Source organism: Porites lutea, chromosome 1, assembly GCF_958299795.1.
Source record: "Porites lutea chromosome 1, jaPorLute2.1, whole genome shotgun sequence".
In the NCBI taxonomy this organism is placed as follows: domain Eukaryota; kingdom Metazoa; phylum Cnidaria; class Anthozoa; order Scleractinia; family Poritidae; genus Porites; species Porites lutea.
In genome coordinates, this window is record NC_133201.1 from 37,163,842 (window position 1) to 37,188,313 (window position 24,472).

Here is a 24,472-nt window from a genome sequence, read left to right on the forward strand (position 1 = left end):
TTGTTGCTGTTCCTTAATAGAATCGAATTCAATTGTAGGAGCGCATTTTGAGAAGGATATTCATCTCTGTTACCCTTACCTTCCCAAACAAGTCGGTTTTTGAATTTAAAGTTTAAAATATTGTGGTGTTAACATGATTCAATATCCTGAATTATCATATCTTGACAGATTCTAAGAATTAGTTTTACAAAGTAATAATAATCCATTTAAATTCCCTCATTTTTCGGCTGGCGGCGCTTTCTTAAAATCTGAATTTAATACTTCGCCATGCATCGCCTAACAAAACAGGGCAACGTAAGAGATATCTGATAACAAAACTGATTCAGCAAAAGACACAACAATGATTATTATTCACTACAAAAATGTTATCCTGTTTCGCACAATCTACTGACCTCCCATGATGAAAGAACATACCTTTTAGTTGCCACCACAAAAACTCAATGCCAAACTTGCGTGTTGCGTTTTTATGCAAATATCTCAAAAGACAAATTTTTGCCATCCACTGAAAGAGCGTTTTTTGAGTTCATGATAACGGATACGAAATGTCCTGAAACTGTTAGCAGTACAACGATCATTTGAGTTCTCCTTGTATTCCAAATAATGCGGAACAAGCCGTTTTCGCCTGTGTCGCGTCGATATCTAAATTCATTTTGAAATGAGGGATTATTACTTTGTTTCCTGTGACAATTATAAGTGATTAAACAAAAACGTGCTTTACTCGTCCGACAGGTCACTAACTGTAAATAAAGAGGGGACAGATGTTCTTTAGATGACCCTTGACTAGTTGCACAACTGGCAAGAAAGAAAGTTAGTCTTGACACTTGAACCGTCTAAAAAACTTAAAATCATTTGTAAAATTGTTAACTAATCTGTGTGCGTTTAGACACCCTAAACATCTTTCGAAGGCTCCTATCGTTTGAACAAACGTTTATTTTCTCTTTTTGCGAAGCTAGAAGCATGATGAATTTACCTTTTTCCAAAGCTTTTGTTATAGTTGCCCACAAGTATCAGGGTAAAGTATTTCGAATAGCATTAATTTTTTTAAATAACCGGAAAGACGAAAAACTCGTCACAGACGGAATTTCGTGGGAGAAAATACCGACTGACATGAATTTAAGGACGGTAAACCGTCTTAAAGGCGCGACCGATCCCTAGGTTTTCAACGCATGATTGCCGAATTCATATTAGAAGACGAGAAACTCGTCACAGACGGAATTTCGTCTGCCGTCTGACAGAATACCGCCTAATATAAATTTAGGACGGGAAACCGTATTAAAGAGAATCGTGAAGTGACGTGAACCTAGATTCTTGGCACAATACTAAGGATAACAAAACTTTAATACCAAACCTGATGCTATCTTGGGGCTTTGTATGTTCCTCTACGAATAATCGTCAACATCTGACTTTGTTCCTCGGACAATCTCTGGACGCCTTCGCAGAACGGTGCATTTTCCTAGAACTGTACACGCTGTAGATTCGGGAATATTATGATTGCTTTAATTTTTCTTAATATGTTAGTTTCTTTTTATTAACTCAGTTGTTCGATCAGTTAACGAGTAGAAAGCTTCTAACGTACGTATCACAGCGGTGTTTGCTTCACCGCAAAATTTACATAAACAAGATAAAGTTAAAAGCAATCAATAATCTAACATGGTAGTCGAGACGATTTTTAAAATAGTTCTATTCAGCGCAAAGTTAATCATGTCAGTTGATTTTTATGTTTAAATTTCTTCTTGAAGTAACGTCACATTTTGAAGCACGACAAGAAGGGCCTTTAGTTTTAATTTTCATTTATAAGAGTCGTACAGACGTCAGGCATATATATAGAGGATATTAAATGGCGGCTCGGGGATACGAATTTTATCTTCAAGTGCTGAAAGTATCTCTCTCTCAGCACGAGAAGATAACATTCGTATCCCCAAACGGCCATGGAATGTTATGTTTATTTTATAGATACTGATGAAATTCCTATATAAAACAAAACTTTTTTTATTTATTTTCGAAACAGCAAAATAGTGCATATAAAGTGGTCACCTATCGCAAAATGCTTGTCACAAAAATGTTATTAAACTCGCATATAAAGTTATAAAGGAAAAATAAAGACAATAATACTTATATTTTCTGTTCCAAAACGAGTCAAAATTAATATTAGTGACCATGGTGACACCATTATCCATCCTCACACGTGAAAGATAAGAATAGTATCTTCAATGCGCACGATAAAGATATGATTTTTTGGTAAAGGAGAAAATCCTGGTATGTCATCAGTATCTATATGATAAAATAACATAACCAACAAACACACTGCAATAATTTCTTTGATAAGCGAAAAGTCCAGCTACATGATATTGATAAATTCATATCAGTCTCAGTTTAGTGAACTACTTCCCCAAGCTTCATGTCGCCAACTCTATTCATCACACACGACATAACGTCTCAGGATGGTTGCTACATTACATGACCCTAAAGGTCGGTACACACTAGGCGACAAGTTGCTGCAACAGGTCGCGGCGACAGATCACTCCGTGTGTACAGGTCGGGAGACTAGTTGCAGCAACAAGGTGAGGCGACACGTCGCAGCGACAAATCGCTTCGTGTGGACTGGAGAATTTTTGTGAAAATCCTTGTCTCCACAACAGAATTTTGTCGCTGCAACAAGTCGCAAAAAATCAAATCAGACTGAATCTGTGCGACTTGTTGCGGCGACAAATTCTGTTGCAGCGACAAAGATTTTTACAAAAATTCTCCAGTACACACTAAGCGATTTGTCGATGCAACGTGTCGCCGCGACATGTTGCTGCGACTTGTCGCCTAGTGTGTACCGACCTTAATTCGTACAAAACACTCGCGAAATAGAACCTAGCTTAGAACTGTTTTAATATCGGTGACAACCCACAAATGGTGTGGACCTACTACACTCAAGGCATGATTAATATTATAATTTTTCTTTTCTCCTTACAGAGTTTAATGTTTATCGCCATTCATTATTTATCAGATCATTTCAGTTTTGTTGAGTGATGATGTTTCCTCTCTCGATCCTTACAGTCCAGCTCTGCCTTTTCAACCGACGGCGGCGAAAACGTCACTTACATTCTGTAAAAAGTGACTTCGCGTTCTTTGAAACTTCTGCGCGATTATCGAAACTCAGTCACTTAAGGGAAATTTGTTGTCGCGGTTCATTCACGTTGTCGTTAAAAAGTGAAATAAGGCAATTCATGTCGTAGTCGTGCAGTAGTGCCATCGTAAACTCCCTTTTAGAAGGAAAGTGAAAGTCCAGCGTCCTGTCATTCTCTCAGACACACGACATCGGCAATAAATCTACTATCTACATTGTCATTGACAGTTTTGATCATGTAAGCATTGTAAGCATACATGACTGGTATTTACTTATAAGGCGTCACAAGCTGGAATAAGATTTAGAATCTAATAATGGTAAAACAATATGAGCTAATATGTGTGTACGCAACGCACCTCAAATAGACGAAATAAAAAAGTTGTCGTTAAACGCAGTTAAAATCTGCGGAGTGAGGAAGTCCTTCATGATACGAAATCCTTTTATGCTTCTTTTTTAAGTTCACCTTATGTATCGCAACAAATTATGAACTTGTCAGTAAACCAGCTATTCTTGTATGTAAAAAAAAATCATTTTCCAATATATTAAAATTTCATTGTGATCAGAGCAAACCGCTTCAGCCATTAGTTCTGTGCGTTGCCGAGATAAAGTGACTTCACAAAGCCATTCATAAATCACAACAAAAGTTTCATCATGTCTTATGCTGGAAAAGCAATTGACAGTGTATTTTGAAAGATGAGTGACGCGCCGGTCTTGATAGTTAAATATTAATTCTATTCGGCGTAAAAAGGATATGTTAAGTCTGGAAAGGTTTTAGTTTTAGTAAGACGATTAAAAATCCAGTTCCGCTAATGAGCTATAGTCTTCTACTTTTTACTTATAATCCATGTTGATCTGTTAATATCGAGTGTTGACCCCTGTCTTGATATTATCAAGACGAAACTCGTTTAATTAAACTAAACCATAAAATATATTTCATAAAAAATTCTTATGACCCAGTTTAAATTACGTACTAAAGAGCGCGAGGACATCAAAATTAATTTTAAATTAGCGATAATCACAGACTTGATACCTAGTGATTGATAGAAATTTTTTATCATGCTGTTTGCATGGTTGCCTTAGGTCAGGAAATGGTAAGGGGAAAAAATCTCTTCAAGGTCAGGGAAAAGTCAGAGAATTTCAGTTTGAGTGAGGGAAAATTAGAGTCTTGGAAAGAAGTCAGGGGAAAGTGAAATTTTTAAGAGTACATAATCATTCTTTTCCCTCTAACTTTCATCCTTTTCTAACATTTAAAATTCTTTTGTACATTTTACGGACATGAATCGTGTTGTATTTGTAGAACATTTCATACATGAAATTGAACGAAAAGCTGTTGTTGGCCTTTCAAGAAAATCAATCAGTCCTTGTTGCATCAGTCCTTATTCTGCTTATTGCACGTTATTTTAAGAAACTGTCAACTCATGTACACCGCACGTGACTTGCTGAAAACATTAAAAATAAATGGGTGAAGAGGATATACTGTGATGAGGAGAGGGTTGAATCCACCATCATCAGGACTTAATTGTGAAATTGTGAATTCAGTTGGTCATGGAAATTTTATATTTGTCAGGAAAAAGGTCAGGGAGAAGTCAGGGAATTTCAGAAACCTCTGGCTGTGGCAACCATGATTCGAAGTTGAATAAGCGAACGTTTATATCGATAACACCCTAAATCTGTACGTGTATGGCAGAGGTTTTAATGATTATTCCCCTTGAAGAGCGTATAAGTAAATTTGCGTCACATTATGAACAAAGTAAAGATTTGATTACTGCCCCAGAATATAAAAAAAAATCAAGAGGTAATAATCTACAAGCCTGTTGCACACAGCGTAGTCGATACACCAAAGAACACAACTTTAATATTATTGCGGCCCTGAGTCCTGTAGCTGTTTATAGAGTTAAATGATGCACTGGCCTAAAAATTTTGAAATTTCTTTTACCCCTTCCCAAAACATTTTTCTCGGAATAATGGCTTACATTAAAAATCCTTACTTATATCTAGCCGGATTTTGAAAACGTCACCGCTAAATGGACCTCCTCAGGCAAACAGTTTCTTTTCGGCCACAAACTCAAAGTAGCCATTATAAAAATTAAGAGTGCAACCATTGCTTTTTTCTCTTCTCCTCCTTTCTGGCTTAGGGGAGGGGTAGGTGGGCAGTTTCCCAGAAACGTAAAATGATCCTCCTTTCCTCCTCGCTCTCTTTCTTCATTAGTACGATTTGCAACTTCGTCGGGCGCAAAAAAAAACCTGCCTTTTGATCCCTTTTCACTCAAATGACTGCAAATTTCGTTAGATTCGTTTTCAAAACGGCTGGATATATATTCCATGGATATTTTAATATCCATAAAATATATATAAGACCCTGAACCTACCTTCAACTGCTTATCTGTTTTCAAAATCGGTCAGGTTCAATAAACCGATCATAAACTTCCCCCGGAGAGACCAACCTGGAAAGGAACAAAAAATCTAATTTATAATTTCTAATTATACTTTATAATTTATAAATCACTTCCACCATACGGTGCGGAACACACAACAGAGCGAGGATTTGATTTAAGTGTGTCCTTACAGATATTCCATCCATCCCAGAAGAGGTTGACCACACCACAAGGCGGGGTTTACGTCCCGTTATCTTTTCGAATAGTAGTGTGGGTTCTTTTACGTCCCACAAGAACCAGAGAAGTAAAAGTGCTGTGAGACGGAACCTACGGTTTTTCATCCTTATCCGAGAAGGCTTATAAAGTCTAACCATTTGCAGATGTCAAATGTCGAATGTCGAAGTGGCGGAAAGGTGCAAAGGAAGCATTTTCTCCACAGTTATTTTAAAGACCTTGAGTGTTAGTCCGGCAGGGGTTTGAACCCGCGATCTCCCGCTCACATCCAAGAGTTCATGATTAAAACAAAAGTGAAAATGCGAAACAAAATGTAAACCCACCGCTGCACACTACTTATAACTTCTTGACTTATTGTGACAAATTGCTGGGCTTCGAAATGTGACGTTTTTACATATACGCGCTGGGCGATGTACTTTACCACCTCAGTACAAAATAGAAGCCTTAGATTCTGTAAGACGAGAACAACTACGCGCCCACGAGGACGAGATTTTCTCATTACTAAGTAGTGCGCGCGCGTAAACCAGCGTCATTTTCGCGGGAAAACGTTGTAGCCGTCATCATTGCACCACGAGTTTTATAGAGAATGTCGAAGTGGCGGCAACAAGTTATAAGATGTTGAAATTTTTGTTATTTTTTGATGGGAGAGAGCTTAACATCCTCGAATAAAGCTAACAGTGCTAAGTTTTCCGGTGAAAAAAATGCAATAAAGCATTCCAGGGTGTCTATTTTTTGACGACAATACGCGCGCGGAAAACGTTCAAATCAAATCTCGTACTCGTAGTCGTTCTCTTCCTGAAACCTAAAGGTCTCTAATGTCGTAGTGGGTAAAACAAGTTACCAAATGTTAAATGCTTTATCATCTTGTGATCGGGAGAGAGCTTAACCTCCTGCCAAAAAAATTCCCGTGCTAATTTTTCTGGTGAAAAAAAGTACAATGAAGCTTTTCGAGGTGTCTATTAATTTTGTGGGAATACGCGAAAAAAACCTAGAAGTTTAATCTCGCCCTCATAGTCTCCTCCGTCCTCAAATTTAAAGGCCTCTAACAATACTATATTTACAATTTTCCTACCAGCCTACAAACCTGTCGTTGTGGTCTTGAGGCGCTTCGCGCTTCGAATGATTCACATTCACTTTATAGTTTTGACACCTTTACATTCGCAAGAATTTGAATAAACAGCTAGCTATAAAGGAAAGAGCATCCCGGCAATAAAACACTTCGTAATCACTTGTCTTCCGCACTACAGGGCACCTGAGAATCAATTAAATGCTTACTCATATACGTTCGTCTAGCATAATTGCAGAGGTCTATATGATATTGATTCGCAGCTAGCCATTTCATATCCAATTCTTGTTTGCGCGATTAATGTAGGAAGATGTTGACCCCTATGAACAGCGTGAGTTCGGTCGAACTACGTAGCATTATTAAGTTGCGGTAATTTAACAAAGGGCTAAAAATATGATTGAAAAAAACTTACAACAGCATTCTTCCTCCAATACAGCCAACACTCTGAAACTCAAAGTAAGGTTAAAGGGGAAACTTCATGCCCTGCCCTGCCTTGAAACCATCACAATAATCAACACATATAAAAATGTTTAGCGGAGATGTATAAGAGCTTGACAAGCGACAAAAACGCCTCCGCATGAACGTCAGATAGTGCTAAAAACTAGCAACGTTTACACAAAGGCCACTTTTGCAAGAAAATCCGATTCACTGCTATATTTGTCCCCTTGAGCTCTTCTCACTCGAAAGATGACATTCTTATGACAAAATATTTGACATGGTATTATAAATCGGTTTGAATTGTGTTTCGATCAACGTATTTGGCATGGTATAAGTATAAACTTTAAATCAAAAAACTGACGAAGAGTAGTACTTCTATTGAATTTGGTACCGGAGTTACGCCTGTGAATTCATTTGAATCAGATCAGATCTTTACTGATAAATTAAAGCAAACACACGCAGGCACACGTGCAAGTTTACAATGCAATAAAAGAGAAATTAATTATACGAATACAAATTTTCCGACAAACATTAAACCAAATAAAGTCACGAGATCATAATTGAGGCTCTTGATAAAGTTAAAAAGACATCTATTCACAAAACAACGTTTGAAGCGCTCGGTACGAATGCGTGGTAGTATGTAATCATGGCCACGTTGACGTAATGATCGATCTGTAAGTTTACTTGGTAGAAGTTAAGATCTTTGAAACACTGAGTATCCGGAAATTTTCCCCATAGTTGTTTATACCTATCTCGAATCACGTCACTAATGGATATACAATTAAGGTTGATTTCCACTGACGCGTTTTTGGCTTCGCACGTTAACGCACGTAAATTTTAATCACGAAAATAAAATAGAGGCAAGATAAAAAGTGTTGAGCTAAAATGAGAAGTTGAGTGGGTTTCAACTTTTAGGCTCGCTTACGAGCGACCTTTAATGAATTGCGTCTGTTTTATTTGCGAACGTAAATTTTGGAAATCAACCCTTACTGGAAAAGCTTTTTTAATTACTTGTAACATCCGTTATCTGTTTGACTTTTAACTTAATGGAAGACATGTTTGTCCAGGGATTGCAACTACTCAAAAAAGTACACAAAAACAAATCAGGTCTTCCGCTTTTTTTACGTTTCAAGTTGTGTAGAAAATGAAAGTGGAGATTTTTGAAAACACAATCTCATTACCGCGCCTTTCAACAGTATCCGACGGACCTCTCAGGAAACAGAAAATAGGTGATCTTCAATGGGTCCAGGAATTGACCATCTTTTTTTTTGTTTTACGATAGGCATGCATAATATAGATAGAGATAGAGTGGTTTTCGTTTGAGTGTCGTAAAACCAAAACCAAAGTAATTACTCTGGCCAATCACATAGGACACAGACAATACATTGAACCAATCAAAACGCGAAGTAATAACATGTGGCTGACGCAAAGCGCGGGAAAATGCATGCGAGCGCGTCACAGTTGGCTTTGGTTTTACTTCTGATTGGATGAAAAGGTGGCGCGAATCTTTTAAGCCAATCGCATCGTGTAGAAAGTGCAAAACCAATTACTTTTCGACACTCAAATGAAAACCGCCCTATATGATTGCAGTTAGCCTGCAGAACAAGCGTTATTTTTTCCCTTTTTTTCAGGCGAGCAAATTCAAGCGCGAGGAGACTCGAGGAGCGCGACTCGTCCCCGTCGCGAGTGTCTCGTGTTCCTTGCTCGTCTCGTGCTTACCTTCGTTCACCTTAAAAATACTCGAAAAAATAAAGCCTGTTCTGCAGGCTAGATCTCAGGCTAGAAGTTCGCAGTTCTGCTGAGCGCGACGTTGCAGCTTCAGATCTCGGCAGGACCTCGAACCGGGGTGAGATCATGTCGCTGTGATGTTCAGGTGATCGCGTCACTCGGCGGTGACGTCAAGCCATACGTCATTGCCTCCTTCATCCTTCCTTATCTATAGCACCGTGAAAGAACTACTCACACTGCTGTTTGAAAAGTGGAAGGGGGGAGAGGACCGTTTGGGTGATTAATACCTGGCAGGAGGCCTACTATCTTACACGAAAAACTGTTTGAAAGCAGAAGACTGCGAGCAGTCTCTCATTTTTCTTTGAAACGTTACTGCACGCGAGCTGCGATAAACGAGGGCGTAAGCCAGAGATGAAAAAAATAAGGGACCGTCTTTTCTGGTCTCGTCCCAATCCCATTATTGTAACATAATATCGTGGTTTGCAATCGCACTGGCTGAGGTAAGAACTAGACAGATTTCAAAAGAAAAGGCCGACTGCACGCAGTCTATAAATGCAGAAGTCCACGCAACGCGTAAATAAAACTGACTGGTTCCTCTTGCCGGATCTCTAATTAAAGAGATACTGTAGCCGGACGTCACTTGATGTGTAAAATCAAACAAAAACGAATGCAAGGCTGGCATTACAAGCCGCAGGCTCGGTTTTCGGGGGATAGCAACGTTTAATAACGTCGCGATCTTCGCATATTTCTGAAGGGCGAGGCGCCAAGTCTATTGTTTTGAACCAAGGGTTATATTACATTAAGAGATCCTGAGCCTATCTGCTGTGATTAGTCTACGTCTTTTTCCGCTCAAGTCAACAGACGTTCGTGGGGCAGAAACGCGTGACGAATCCCTAAGAACGTCGGCGTGGGAGGCTATGGAACTTATTACTCGCACGAAATACCGGGGTTCGACTGTACTACGTAAAATAATCAAACCAAAACCAAACGAAAGTCTCCAGGTGATTAAAAGCAAAAGGACGCGCGCGAGGAGAACGCGAGACCACAAGAATATTGTTTTCGGAATGTACCCGCATTCGCAGAGATTCTCCGTGAACGGATCGCAACAGTATTGTTCTAAATAAATATCAAAAAGAATGAATGAATGAATGAATTGAATGTAGAAGATTCCATCAGAGAGAGAGGGATGCCATAAGAATAAGAACACAACGCACCAGCGCGTGCGTGACACGCGATTCAGTGCGGAAACTGCAGTTTAGCAAGCTCGCGCCAAAGAAATTCGTTGAATCAGCACACACAAAGCCTCGGAGATAAATGATTGCAATTTGCTTTGGCATCCATCTTTACTTCATGAGTAGTATGCTGCGTGTTCACGGACTGCGGGTTTTGCATAATAAATATTTTGAGTCAACGCTTTTATCTAGCAACATTCGTCCGATTCTATTTGATTTCTGCGACCCTCAATGCGTACATTCAATACAATAGGGAACTACGCTACATTTTACTACTGGCAAAGACCAGAAAGACATCGCTTGAGTCGTAGGCCACGCGCGATTATTCTGGATAACTCGTGAGCTAAGAACGCAAATCTCTCTCAATTACTCTATCGCCAGATGGCGCCTAAGTCTTGTTAAAAAAATGTGACGCTTTATCGAATAACTGACCACTGATGATTGGACCAAATGGTAAAGAAACGAATTGCTTTTCGCAGTAGGAAGTTTATTGCTTGTCACTCAAACCCTAACGTCCTTAACAACGCCGGCGTCCTGTAGTGTGCAAAAAAAAATAGTATGCGTGTGCTTATGACGTCATCATTACCTACCGATTCCTCGCGGCCCCTATTCAAGCAAGCAAGATTTTTTCTACATTGACTGTATGACTGTATATTTCAACTGTAAGTACTTTCCTTATTAGTAACAGTTGACACTACAGCTGCCCCCGCTCTGTATATAGTATTCTTGCTCCTTGTGTAGCTCTTTGAAATATACCGATTCATAACGAAGATGTTCACACATATTCCATACAATAAGTGAGATAAATTACAGGAAATAAACGAAAGGTTCCATGCAGAGTTTCGGTTCGATTTGCACAGCTTTGATCAAAACATTCTCAGTTTCGAGAATAGTTTATGCTAAACCATAAGAAAAGATTTAATTAGAAGTTTAATTTTTCGCTATTTCTATTTCACTTTTTACATTTAGTTCATTTTATTTGCCGGAAAGTAAGCCTTAGAAATTAAAAGGACGTTTGATCAATTCACGCTCGCCCATTCTAGTCCTATTTTAAACTTTATAGGGGAAGGACATCTGTGAGCAGGGAATAAGTCACTTTGAAGGTCGGCGAATTCCTGTAATCGTCCATAGTTCTGCTAGTGATAAGCTAGCTTTTGAATCATTCACTCGTCTTGCTTGTTTTGGGCCGAGTCTTATTCCGGTCAAAGAGAGAGAAAGAGTGTCTGGCAAGGTTCAGCTGAAGGTTTTCAGTCAAAGATTTGTGAACTCGTGTCTGGCAAACTCACTTAGTGTTAAAATATACACTGTTCTACGCACCTTATAACTTCATCTGCGCTTAACGAGTGTCTTTTGGTCCATAACTTTCATAACAACTACTCCACAGAATGTCACTGATAACACGTAACGCAAAAGAGTATCGAAGTACGACTGCACAATTAATGCCACAAAATCTACCTATTGTAAGCTTTTTGTGTTTTACGTCATCCTAACCATTTCGTACTTGCGGGCGCAAACAATAGAAACGTCATCATTACCTACCGATTCCTCGCGGCCCCTGTTCAAGCAAATCGAGATTTTTTCTATATTGACTGTATGACTATATATTTCAACTGTAAGCACTTTCCTTAATATACGCGCGAGTTACTAGAGTGCCTCCTCGGGATTTCGCCTTCCGGGCGAAATCCCTGCGGGGGCAAATATACGCGCGAGTTACTAGTAGAATGCCTCCTCGGGATTTCGCGGGGGCAATAATTAATTTGCAATGTACCAATTAACATTAGAGTAAATTTACGACAAAATTTTAATGGCTTACTGAGTCCATTCCAAGCATGCCCGTCAATCCTTCCCTAGTATCATTTCGAAAAGCTGCAAATGCTCAGCGGCGATGGGGCCACCAGTTTCATACAATTATAATTTGAAAGAGATTTTCCTTTTTCAAAATGGTACAAAATATTACATGTAAATTCAACAAGGAAAAATTCCCTTCTCCTGAGAAGACCTTTCATGATAAATTCCCACCATTGGGAACACACGACGCGACAAATGCCTGACAAATGCCCCAAATATAGGGACACGCTCGGATTGACTCAACCATAAGTTACTTAAATAAAAACACACAAAAGAGGTTGTAAGAAATTTAAACAGAATTAAGATGATTAAGGATGAAGGAGCATAACATGGTTTACAAACAACAGGCCTTACTAATTTAGGCGAAAAATTTCAAGTTGGCGGAGCCGTGATGTAGCGCGTCCCTGACAAAAAATATGATCATGACATTCCATCTATTTGCACATCACCTACTTCGTATCTTTGTTAAAGATTTGCTCAATGGTTAAAGCAGGACAATCAGGGATTCTTAAGTACTTGCATCTTTTCATATCTTCATAGAACGTCATGTTTTCATTCGATTTCTGGCCGTCGTCTGGCAGAGGAAATATACTAGGCAATGACTTCCATCTGTGAGTGATCGGCCTTGAGGTAATCGATAACTCTTCGTTGGGAATTTGATCTTCGTCGGCTGAATTTGTATCAGTTTCTTTGCATTTGTTGTGGTTAGCTTCACTGCAGAATTTTTTTAAACCCTCGTTGAATTTCTTTACCTTTTCACTTAAAACTTCTGCGCTATCCTCAATTCGGATGGCTGGAACAACGTCTGCTGAAAATCGTCTTCCTGTGTCAATACAGCTTCGCGTTGCTCCCTCACTGAATAAGCAGGCTTGGCCCATTGTAGATCTTCTTTGAAGTAGTTTAGGGCTTGTAGGCCCCACACTGCGAGGTGGTTGAGGACTAACACTGAGCCTTATATTCTGAGAGGATTTGCATCTGCGTAAACCAACGTTGTCACTGCAGATGCTCATGTTCTGGTTACCACGAGAACGTTCTTTTGAAACAACGAGACTCTCCTCGGTTCTTGATGATGTTGCGATGCCAGCTGGAACATCGCTTTTTCGTCGCCTTAACACAGGGCTAGGCAATGTAGAGCTTGTTGGAGAAGATGGTGGTGTAAGAGAAACTCTTCCACAGTTAGCTTTGAGGCTCGGCAAGGTAAGTTTGTTTTTCTCTCTTTCCCATTTTGCCATTTCCTTTCTTTGTTGAATTTCAAGACTTGCGAGTTTTATGCTAAGCTGCGTGTTTTCTTTGCAATTCATAATTAAATTATTAGTTACCATGCTTTCTTTTTTGCCTCCGGTTCTTCCCTGCTTGGCCATCGCCATGCTTGGAGCCAATTAAGCTCTGCAGTTAAAGAAACCTTTGACCTGGTGTGATTGTATGGTGAAACTGGAATCCATTGAATTTACGTTCTTTTATTTGAGAAAACGAATACTTAATTTTAGTCAAACATTTTACATTAACTGTTTACACGGTACTATTGATAACTCTAAAACAAATGACACTTTGTGACAGTTTAAGCACGACGTTGTTTGTTCTGTGAGTCAAGATATTTTCTTGACTAATTCGGCGGGATTTAAAACAAAGAGACTCAAAAGATTAGTGGCATCCAAACACTAGTACTTCAAAACAATGCCATCGACTTCGGTAGTTCTATCAGCCGTTAACTTATCTACTATCCCTTATAAATCTCAAGTTCTTTGAATTCATCGCGAAGAAAGAAACGAAAATCCCGAAGTGGATTTTTAAGGGTAACGAAAAGTGGTGGCCTTATGATTTCACTAAAAAAATCTCGCAATTGACGGATCGTCTGATGAAAGCATCATTGCCTTTCCAGCGAGTAACGGACTGACATATTTTCTCCTGATGATGGCAGCTTTGCCAAAACATTGGGTTTTATTCATAACTTCACTGCGTTTGATCTGCAGATTTTTGTCACGTTTAACACAAAAAGACGCTTCACAGGAACTCCTCCTTAACTGGATCCGCACCCAAAGAGAAACATGAGTAATGAATCCTGAAAACCTTGACTTAGATCAGTTCCACGGAGGACACTCAGTATGTGGATTCATTAGATTCGAGAGGAACGTACGTGAGAAGTGATTGACGTTAAGGTGGATTGATAAACTCGCGTTTTTTCCTCTTTCAGGAACTATATATGGGGCCCATTACAGATTTCAACATTGCTCTTGGCAACCAATGAATGAGAATGCGGACTTAAAGTTACCGATCTTCAGCATCCATTCTTTATTCAGTGAGAAGGTTTAACAAATACTACATAACACAAAAATAAATCTTTTCATGAAAATGCTTTTCTTTTTAATTTACATTTAAATTTATTACAGTGGAAAAGAGGTTCCTTATAACCATGCAAGTGAAGTAGGATTTTCTCGTCTTCGCCTGGTTCGATGGCCAGATTTTTAGCTCTTATCACCTGTTAAAACGTTGTTACCCTTAAACAAGAAAATATCTAACCTTTTATGCTCAGTCGCATGGCAAATGAAATAAATTTGTTGAGTACACTCCTGTATCAAAAAGATTCAGATTGCCGACACCCTTTGGCAACATTCAGTCTTTTCCGCAATGAAATCATCGTTAGTAATGGGACAGTCGGTAACAAAATCATCATGTATTTCGTCTTGGAAGCGAACAGTGCGCATGCTCAAGTTAGAGTCACGTGATATAATAGCCGGTGGCATATTCCAGTCCTCTCCTTCTGGTTCCCAATCTCCTTTAGCGCTACCGTTCGAAGAGACGGATATTTTGGACGTTCTGCTTTCCTTGCGGGTTTCATTACTTGCAGTGTTTTCTTCTGTTTCCGTTGGACCGTTGCTGATGGTTGAGAGAGAACTCATGACTGATAGGTTTGATCTTGTGCTAATTTTCCTGTTATTTTCTTCATCTTCTTCTTCGTTCTCCAGCGTTCCCAGGCTAATGGTAGTTCTATGTTCTACATTCTTCTGTGGTCGAAACACAATGACATAAACTTTGGGCAAGAACATACAAGTTAAAGTGACTGTATCAGCGACGATCAAGAATGAGCTGACCAGGATGTCTTTGTAGTAGGTCTTCGTGCCATAATAGGAAAGAAAGAACATTATCACGTCCATTGATATGGTCATCATGTTGAATGCAATAAAACGTGCTTCGTTGTAGTTACCCGGCACCTTCCTTGTTAGGAAAGCCTGGTAGGTACATATTACAACCAATCCAGTGTTGTAACCCCACCACAAGGCCATGTTGTAATTGGTGTAGGACACCAGTTTGCATTGTATGTAGGCTTCGTTTTTCATGTCGGAGTATACAACGTCTTTAAGTCCAACATCCGGAGTAGTGAGTACAATGACAGCACAGATGATTGTTTCTATGGCCACAAAACAGGAAAGGAAAACAAGCATCCACTTGTCACTTAAACATTGAGGAGTGCCTGAAATTATAAAAGGATAGATTTTTGTTATAAGATGAAGGGATTCCTGTGTTCTGATAGGTTACCTGTGCGGGCAAGCTCGGGATTTCCCGTGTTTTTCCCGAACGATTCACGTTCTCTTTTGGCCTTATAATAAATCCCTTATTGACCAAGCTTATTCAGTCAACGTTGCTGAATATTGGCCTTGTACTTTTTTGCGTTTTTATGAACCGGGACGAAGAATTTGGCCCGAATATTTAGCTATCTTGACTTCACGCTTAGTCAATAACCCATATGAACTACGAGTTCGCATTTAGATAAATATCACGGCGGAACGAGACTGCAAAGTTTTGTCGAGAAAACCTTTCAAGTAAAAAAACATTAATCATAAAAGTCGGTGCAGCTCTTATTTATGGGAGCCTTGAACCTGAGATATCTGGTTTTAGAAACCTTATTAGAGCACAATCATTACAATTGAAGTTGACGTCCGTTAATGTCTCCTTTTTTATAACCACTGCCCTTTTTTTTACACATACTATAAAACAAATAGTGAAGGAGAATTCGTGAAAATTCAAAAAAGTAGAAATTTAAAAATCTCTCAAAAACACGGATCGCCGTCGAAAGGCCTTGGGACTAATTAAATTTCTATAAATTGGATCTCTGTGTTAAAGAGTCCTTTAATATTGTCAAAAAGACGTCAAAGCACTTTTCAGTTTGCAGCAGTGACGCGGTCTTTAGACTCTTTACTGTAACAGGTACTAACAGACGTAACGCACGCTTTACAGCTTACCTTTCCTCATGGCTCGTTTACTAAATATCCGGTAGATCCGATTTGTTTTGATAAACAGCGTCCCTACCACAATACAGAAGCCGATGCTGAACATAAAGAGCACTCCTTCACAAAGCCTCTCTGTTCTCTCCAGTAATGTCAAAATGGCTGTCAAGTACCCAATTAAAATTCCAAACAACATAACAAAGCTTAACTGTCTACTTGATGCTCGAACAATATGGGTATTTCCATGGCGGAAGAAGACAATGCCGATAGCAACGACACCTACCACACCTAACACAGCAACCACGCCAACAGCAATACCGGCTGGGTCACTTAGCTTTACAGCAGTGGGAATTATGGGTAAGCAAGAAGTGTGATTTTCGTTTGTCCAGAAGCGAGATGGACAGCGCCTACAGGACCCGTTTACAGGATTATGAGATATCTCGTTCGTGGAACAAGGGACGCATTTCCAGCAACACCTCTGCAAGAATAAGGTGGAAAAAAGAGAAACTGATAAATTGATAAAAGGGCTAAACTTGTTACAGAGAAATTTCTCATTATCACCTTTTGGGCGGTTCTATTATATTTTCGCTAAATGTAACTCAGATATTCTGATTGAGATACGAAGTTTATGGGCAAAACGTCACTGAACAAAGAAAGATATTTCGGATGGGCAAAACACCACAATCCCAAAGAAAGAAACGCAGATCTCTTTCAGTGTCCATAGTATGAAAGCGATGATTTTATTTGATTTGATACATCTGTAATTAAAAAATGATACCTTGTAACGCTCCTCTGAACTCATCCAGTATCCAGGGGGACACTGCTGTCCACAAAATGACGTTGGCTCAGTGGAGCTGTTGAAGACCTTCGCCCAAAGCATTCTCAACTTCGTTAGATTTAAATTAAGAAATGAAACGTTCGCAGGAAGGTCAAGCACATTTGACGTATTTGATATCCAGCTTCCGATTGCTTCCCATTCTTCAGTCTCTATATTCACCACTGTGATGTCATAAGCACCCAATCCATTCCCGTTGGAATCAAAAGAAACTTGGTCACGTGATGCCCCCTTGAAGCGCACAGCTTGAATACTTTTGAGCAAACCATCGTCTCTTAAAAGACAAAAAATGAAACGTTATTACAAGGGACACACAAAGCAGTTTCACCGCTTTTTACCATGTGAACTGACAGGACTTAAATGAAAGTTTAAATAAAACTATTTTATTTTTATTATATGGCCAAAAAGGAGAACGTTTTCTTGCGGGAACACCGCGTAAAACTCGATCGGGTAAGATGGGCCCATCTTGCTCGCTCGGGTAGCCAATCAGAACACAGGGTCCGTTTTTTCTTCCACACCCTCGAATTTATAATTGGTTTCTATCTTCTGAGTTAATAAGTCTAATAAGGTAGATTTATAAGTGTAGGAGTATTAAAACGCTAACTTTTCGAGCGCGAGCCCTTCATCAAAGTAAAACATAGACTAACTCAAAGCGCGCGTTCAAGTATTTGCTGGTTAGGTGGTTACTTGCATCGCTCGCATTCTTTCGCTTCGCGAGCGTCCCTCGCGCCCGGCGCTCACTCAGTCGACTTGTGGCAAGTCTAAGTGAATCAGGGAATTGTGGGTTTATATACAGACATAGTGGACATACCATGAAGAACAAAAATAAATGAGTTGAGTTGAGAATTAGTTGATTCAGCAGGGAGCAAGGATGCTGATCTGAATTACAAGTTCTTGCGCTAGATTTTTCGGCTTTCCATGTTGCCTTGGTGCAGTGAGAGACCGCAGTTTGCCATGTTTTGGCTGGAATGATTTGAGAGATAACTGGCGAGCTACTGGTTTCGATTTTGGCTTTGTCGTTTCCTTCAGCATCTCCGAAGGTATTCGAGGAAACGGTCGCTTACTTTTCCGCTAACATCTCGAAGATGTTCTCAAAAACGGCCACCTACTTACTCGGCGAACATCTTCAAGGAGTTAAAAGAAACGACTGAGACGCGTCGAAACTATGTTCGACTTAGTTGATAAACCCAAATCTTAGTAATTAACTGACCCACCGACGCAACAGTTTCTTTGGAACTGAACTCAACCCAGTTCGTTTATCTGTTTTTTGATAGCAAGGCTGGCCATAACTAAGGCAGAATGCACATTCAATCAGGCCAAAAATTAGCTAGTACAACTAGTGCCGAGTGCCCATTAGTCGTTTCCGACGACTATAATAACGGCTTAAAGTTTAGGTTGAGCATGATTGCGAGAATTATCAAGGCTGATCATAACCGTATTATCTGCCAATACCGCCGAGGGCCGAAGCGGATAACACAAATCGAAACCTTAGTTGTTAATTCTCACTGTTGTGCGAAAACTAAATTCAAAGGGCCGTTTATACAAGAGAAAATAAGACGTAAACACCCCTTATAAATGGTGCAAAATATACGTTCACGGCTTATTCAATCCGGGTTAATCCAAGCCGCGGCTTACCTTGGACGGAAAAGTGTTCGTATAAGTGCACTCAAATGTTGTCCGCGGCTTGCTCAAGCCGTGAACGATTGCTGCGCATGCTCTGTATTAACCCAGACCTTCATGGCTGAGAGACGAGCGCTGCAGTGGCGGGAAAATGAGTTTTGTTTACATTTACTCCATTTAAAAAGTGGAAAACGGCGACGACGACGGATAGAGATTCATCTAAAAAAAGAAACGTATGGGGTGCCGCTGAAGAAAAGCTAATTCTGCTAATATGCAGCGAACTGCGAATTTTCTTTGACAAATAATTAATTATCTGGGAACCCAACGCCAATCTTGACCGAAGAGACAGTTTAAAATGAAAAGGGCAGTGAAAAGGTAATTAGAGCGTTTTTTTGGTAGCCAAAGCCAGTCGTTTAGCTTTTTTGCTCGCTCAAGCCATTGTTGAAACAAGAAGATGCAAACGCAGTTACCCCAAGACGAGGCATCAAAGCAAACTACGTCATCATTGGACCGACCTGGTCGCGAAGTTAGCCGTGAACCATTTATACGAGCAGTTCGCGTCTTATGTAACTGAGCCGTGCTTGTATAAAGGGTTCCTTTCGCGTTTTATGTTAACCGCGGACATAGTAAGCCGCGGCTTATTTTCTCTCGTACGAACGGCCCTTAAATTTTATTATGCACGTACATGGCCCTAAATAGGACTAAATAAACTAAAAGCCACACGACGCATCAACTTGGAGAGCCCGTCCTTAAGTCGGTCACATGAGTGCATAAATAAGTTTTCAAGCCTGTCAAAATGCTTCCTGCGCTAGAGAAGGTTCTACAGTCAATTTCACTAAAAAGACATATTATCTGAACAAAGCAAATATCTTAAGAGAAATTCCCGCAACCCTCTATTATCACAGACTCGTTAATTCCGGACAGTGAATAACTCGCGGTTCCGGAGGGTTTTTACAATGACGGTATTAAGTGGCACTTAAATACTCTGTCAGAAAAAATAGCGGTCATTGACTCATAAAAACAGGTCAAACCGGCAAAAATAAAATTCTAACGATATACCCTCGTACCATTTATGAGATAATAAAATGGGACAATATGAAGAAAGCACTGCCCACATTTTGAAATATTCTTCTGCCTTGAGATTGCTCACTGACATCCTTCGACCTTCGATGTTCGAATCGGGATCTGAACAATTACTATGTAAGTACTCTGAACTCGGTTGATGCCACTAAATTTAGTGTTTCGCTGGCACTTACGGGAAAGGTCTTGAAACAAATTTAAGCCAAAAAAAATGCTGAAGTTTTTGTTATGTAGCTTTTAACTTAAAATTTGTCACTTTTGCCGACAAAGGAAGTCATAGCAATTGCTTTTGGTAAAGTTTATATATTTTAATAAGTGCGACAACTTGTTAAATTAATTTACTTGGCGTTTTAATAAAAAAGCACGGGTTTGAATATATATAATTTATGAAACAATAGAAAACATGCAGTGCTCGATCCAACTGCCTTGTAGAAACAGAGCAGCCTGCTTTTAAGAAACTACCCATACAAAATCGAAAAATAACGTTAATATGTATTCATTCACGGTTAGATTGTGAGCAAAAAAAATGTTAAGATCGCTAAAAAAGAAATGCACCAAGGGGGTCATTTTAATTTACAACATGTACCCTGTCATTAAAACAGGCATTGTCTTTTGTAAAACTGAATTTCACGGAGACACTTTCCTTTTTGGAGAAAATGATTAAGAGTCGATTCTTGACGTTTGCGATTGGTAGGATTGACAACCTTTTATTTTTCCTGTCGAATATCGACGCCTTGAATAAAATGTCTAGAACAGATGTCTGATTTGCAAACATCGATTCTTTGGCGAACTTGAACTTCTCAAAAACTAATATTTCTCTCGGGAGCACCTTGTCGATAGCGGACATGAACATATTCCTACCAATTCGATACAGAACTGAATCGTATGAAGAACTAACTCGGCTCTTGACGGCATTTTCCGTAAAAAAAAACCTTTTTTGACAAGGAATGAGCTGATACGGCCCTTCGTTCAATTTTATCAGAATCTATGTTTTCATAACCGACCTAAAGCGGGGGGATTAGTGACTTATTAATTAAGTTGCGCTTTTCTGGCCAAAATTAATGAGGTCATGCTTTCAAGAATATTTTTGTTTTTGTTTTGTTTTGTTTTTTTAACTGAGAATCTAATTTGACCCCAAAAAACGTGAATTATTCGAACACTTTCATATTTGCGCTTTTGAAAAAGTCTCATGCGAAAGTTTCTTTTTCCCTTCGTTAGACGTCAAATATTCCCCGTGAAATTTATTCTAAGACCTATGTTTCAGTGATTTTTTTTCTCCCACCTGTTCAAAATTGGAAACTCATCCGGTGAATGTTGACAACCTTGCCCTGGAGTGCAATTCAAAAGACTATGAAGACCATAAGCCGCAGCGTACACCGCATCAACAACATAAGGCGCATAGATCGAGTGTTCTAAAGGATCTTTCAAATGTTGTTTGTTGTATTCCTCTTTCCACGGACAGCTAACGAAGCTTTCGTTGACGCGTTGCAAATATTTCAGAAAGCTATCTACGCGTCTATGATGCGGTGTGACTCCAATAACTCTCTTTAGCATTTCCCGCGAGCTTTGAAACCTGTTCACTGACCCTGTGAAATAATCGGTCGATATGAAAACATAGTCCTTCATTTGAGACGTATCGAAATGGCTCAATAGTATTTCCGTATCGTCTGTAGTGGTAAATAGTAATACAGCTTTGGCTTTGGTGTTTTTCTCGGCTTTTATATCGTCCAGGATACGTTTGATTTCTACATCGTCCGTATGTTTTGTGAATGTTCTTTTCACGGCCAAACAAATATTCGCACCCGATGAAGACCCAAGAACATGTTCAAATGTTTCGACAGCTGATCTTCCGTAATCCGTGTCGGAATATAGAACATGAACGAAATTCCATTTCAACATACGCAACAGATCTACAACCGCTCTTGCCATGAGGCTGTCAGATGAAATTGTGCGAAGAAAATATTTAAAACGATTCCTATTGCTAAGAAGTCTACTCGACGAAGAGTAACCAACAACCGGAACGTAAAACAAGCCAGCAAAGTTAGTGACCGCCATAGCTACATCGCTAGATCCAACACCAATAATTGCTACAGTTTTAGGGTCGTGCGATTCAACGCTCTTTACACGTTCGCACATACCATTTTCCATGTTTCTTTTGACAAAACTAAAGTTCAGGCATTTTCGTATTGCAAAATCGACAGTGCTGCATGTATCTTCGATGTCTGCTTCAACGGTGATACCAGGAAGAATTTTCAAGCTTTTGTTGATCTGTTGCAAGGCGTAAACCATTGCTAGGGCTTCTTCAAAGCCTCGAATGTTAAACTTGCCTTGGCAAAGCTGCGAGGAGGAATTATTTTGAGGAGCGTAGTGTATGGGAAACAAACCGGCAAAGATAAACGTCCCGTTTATAAAGATTTCATGGCGATTATAGGCGGCGGTACTAAGTTGATCAGTTCTACACTCGTTTGCGCTCGACAACCGCAGAATCGAATTAGCTGTTTGAACAAGCAGCCATAACAGGTCTAACCGTCCACGTAAGTGTTTCATCTTACATGAAAACCTACAGCAGTCAAAAATTGTCAAGAATACGTCGTAGGTCGCTGATATGGCTAGTAAAGTTGAGCTACAGTTTGTGGTGTACACAGTTTGCAGGTGTTAAAATAAGGCGCAGTATCACTTCAAAAAAATTAACGGCGACAACCAATTTAAACAGTTCTACTCTCTTATTGGCCGATTACATGATAAGCTATCAGAAACCAAATGGCCTGTTTATGACGGGATAGATAAAATTGCCCGGTTTTTGCCACAGTAACTCAACAAAATAACCACAATGGCGATGGAAGGTGTCAAGTGAACTTCACAGGAAAGTGACAGAGATTGAAATGGAAATGTGATTTAAAATTTTAATATAATGTCGTCCCGCCGCGCTTAAAGATAGTCAGAGAGAGGTTTTTCAACAAGTACATGTCATGAATGCGACATTTTTATTTAGTTATTGGACTCGCTGAGAAAGTAAACAAGCCGCGGTTTGCAGTGTAAAATTGTGTTGTTTCGCTAGGTGCACTAAAATTGCTATCAAATTTTTACTTAGCCGTTTTAATTGCCTCTTTGATTGGACAAAGTTGTCTCTCTCTTCAAAGAAAGACAAATAATTGAGTGTGATTATTTAGAGAAGCTAATGCAAAACTTCATCTCGGGCTACAAAAAATGAAATATCGCACAGCTGTTTACAGTACGGTCAGTACAGTCAACTGTTACGAAGACTTTACGGTTCTGAATGCCTTGATTTTATGTGACTTCTCTTAGCTCATGCCGGAATCAATTTACACGATCCACTATAACTTCTATAGTAAGGAAAATTCAGCAAAACAAGTCACTGATAGTATAATAACGCCACTGAGTGAAAAAGAAATTTGTCAGGCAAGGAAAACAAAAAAGATATATTCACACTCATTTCTTTTCAAGGCATTCGATTCGATTTACAATGCATTCAATTCGATCTTTAAACTGAAGTTGTTGTTTGCAGAGAACAATAGCAATGAGAAATATATTAATTTGTAGAAATCGCTGTTTTCGCTTGTCAAGCCTTTTGTCACGTGTCTGTTGTTCTAGGTACCCTCTGGTGTGGTTGTTTTAAAACATATTACCATATGCATGCAACAGAATAGGACTGGGAGAGAAAGAAGTCATGATATTCTTATTTTCTATTTTTTGGTATTTCACCTATGTGCAGTGTACGTCCAGTCTCGCTGAATAAGATTACAGGCCGTAAATGGACTGTCTCGATCCTGCCTTTTCCCCTCTCTTAGCATTTTTTTAGATGGCCACGACCGTCGCTAACTTTTTGCTCGGCGCTTCTCCATTCTTGATAAAGAGATGACCTGCCACTATATGGATTTCTTCACGCCACTGGTCAGTACCTCTTGCCATGCCTTATCTTCATTTATTTTAGCGAGGTATGGAAGCGAAGGGACGCTGTTAGATCATATCTCAACTTCCCTTAAAACTCTCCGCCATTGGGGAGCTAAGATCATATCTACCCACAGTCTTAAAAACATCCTTCCTGGTACATACGCCGCAGAAAAAGACCTTGGGGTGTGGATTATACGCATAAAACCACGCGCACCAACAAACTACTTGGATACATCAAGAGAAACACGAGGTTCATTCTTGTAACCGCAGCAAGATGCAGACTGTTAATCTTTGGATTAGGAAGTCCTAGGACACACCACTCCAAATTCAGGCAACGCAGACAACAGCGGCAGTCTACTGAAATTGCAGGGGCACCCAACGTCAATTTTCGGAAAATATCTGTTCGGAAGACGATTTGAGATCTAGAATTTTCGGAACATTTGTTGTAAACTTCTTGCTTGCCTGCCTCTCCTAGGATTTTCGAACATCTAAACAAATGGTATAATTGCCCATTTTTCACGGATTTTTACCCCTAAAAAGGTCACCTAGAGTTTTCGGGAGCCTTTTTTGTGGCTGAAATTTTCGAAAAGGTAAGTTTTGATCCCTATAATTTTTAGTCTGCTACACAGCCGGCTGTGTAGCAGACTATATAATTTTCGGATCACTAGAATTTCAGCGAGGAAATCCGAACAGATGAAAACTTTTAAGGGGATAAAAATATGCCTATATCTACCGTTTAAATACTAAAATACGTTTAACAATGCTA

The 24,472-nt window shown here is 39.5% G+C and overlaps 1 protein-coding gene across 1 annotated transcript; it reads right to left on the reverse strand.

The window, feature by feature from the left end:
- Nucleotides 1-14,520: 14,520 nt before the first annotated feature.
- LOC140949624 (extracellular calcium-sensing receptor-like) lies at nt 14,521-22,438 on the reverse strand. Its single transcript, XM_073398782.1, has 4 exons — nt 21,077-22,438; nt 17,038-17,368; nt 16,275-16,737; nt 14,521-15,505 (listed from the first exon to the last, which is right to left on the reverse strand). The coding sequence occupies exons 1-4, from the start codon at nt 22,339-22,341 to the stop codon at nt 14,619-14,621; spliced, it is 2,946 nt and encodes a 981-aa protein (XP_073254883.1). The 5' UTR covers nt 22,342-22,438; the 3' UTR covers nt 14,521-14,618.
- Nucleotides 22,439-24,472: the final 2,034 nt, after the last annotated feature.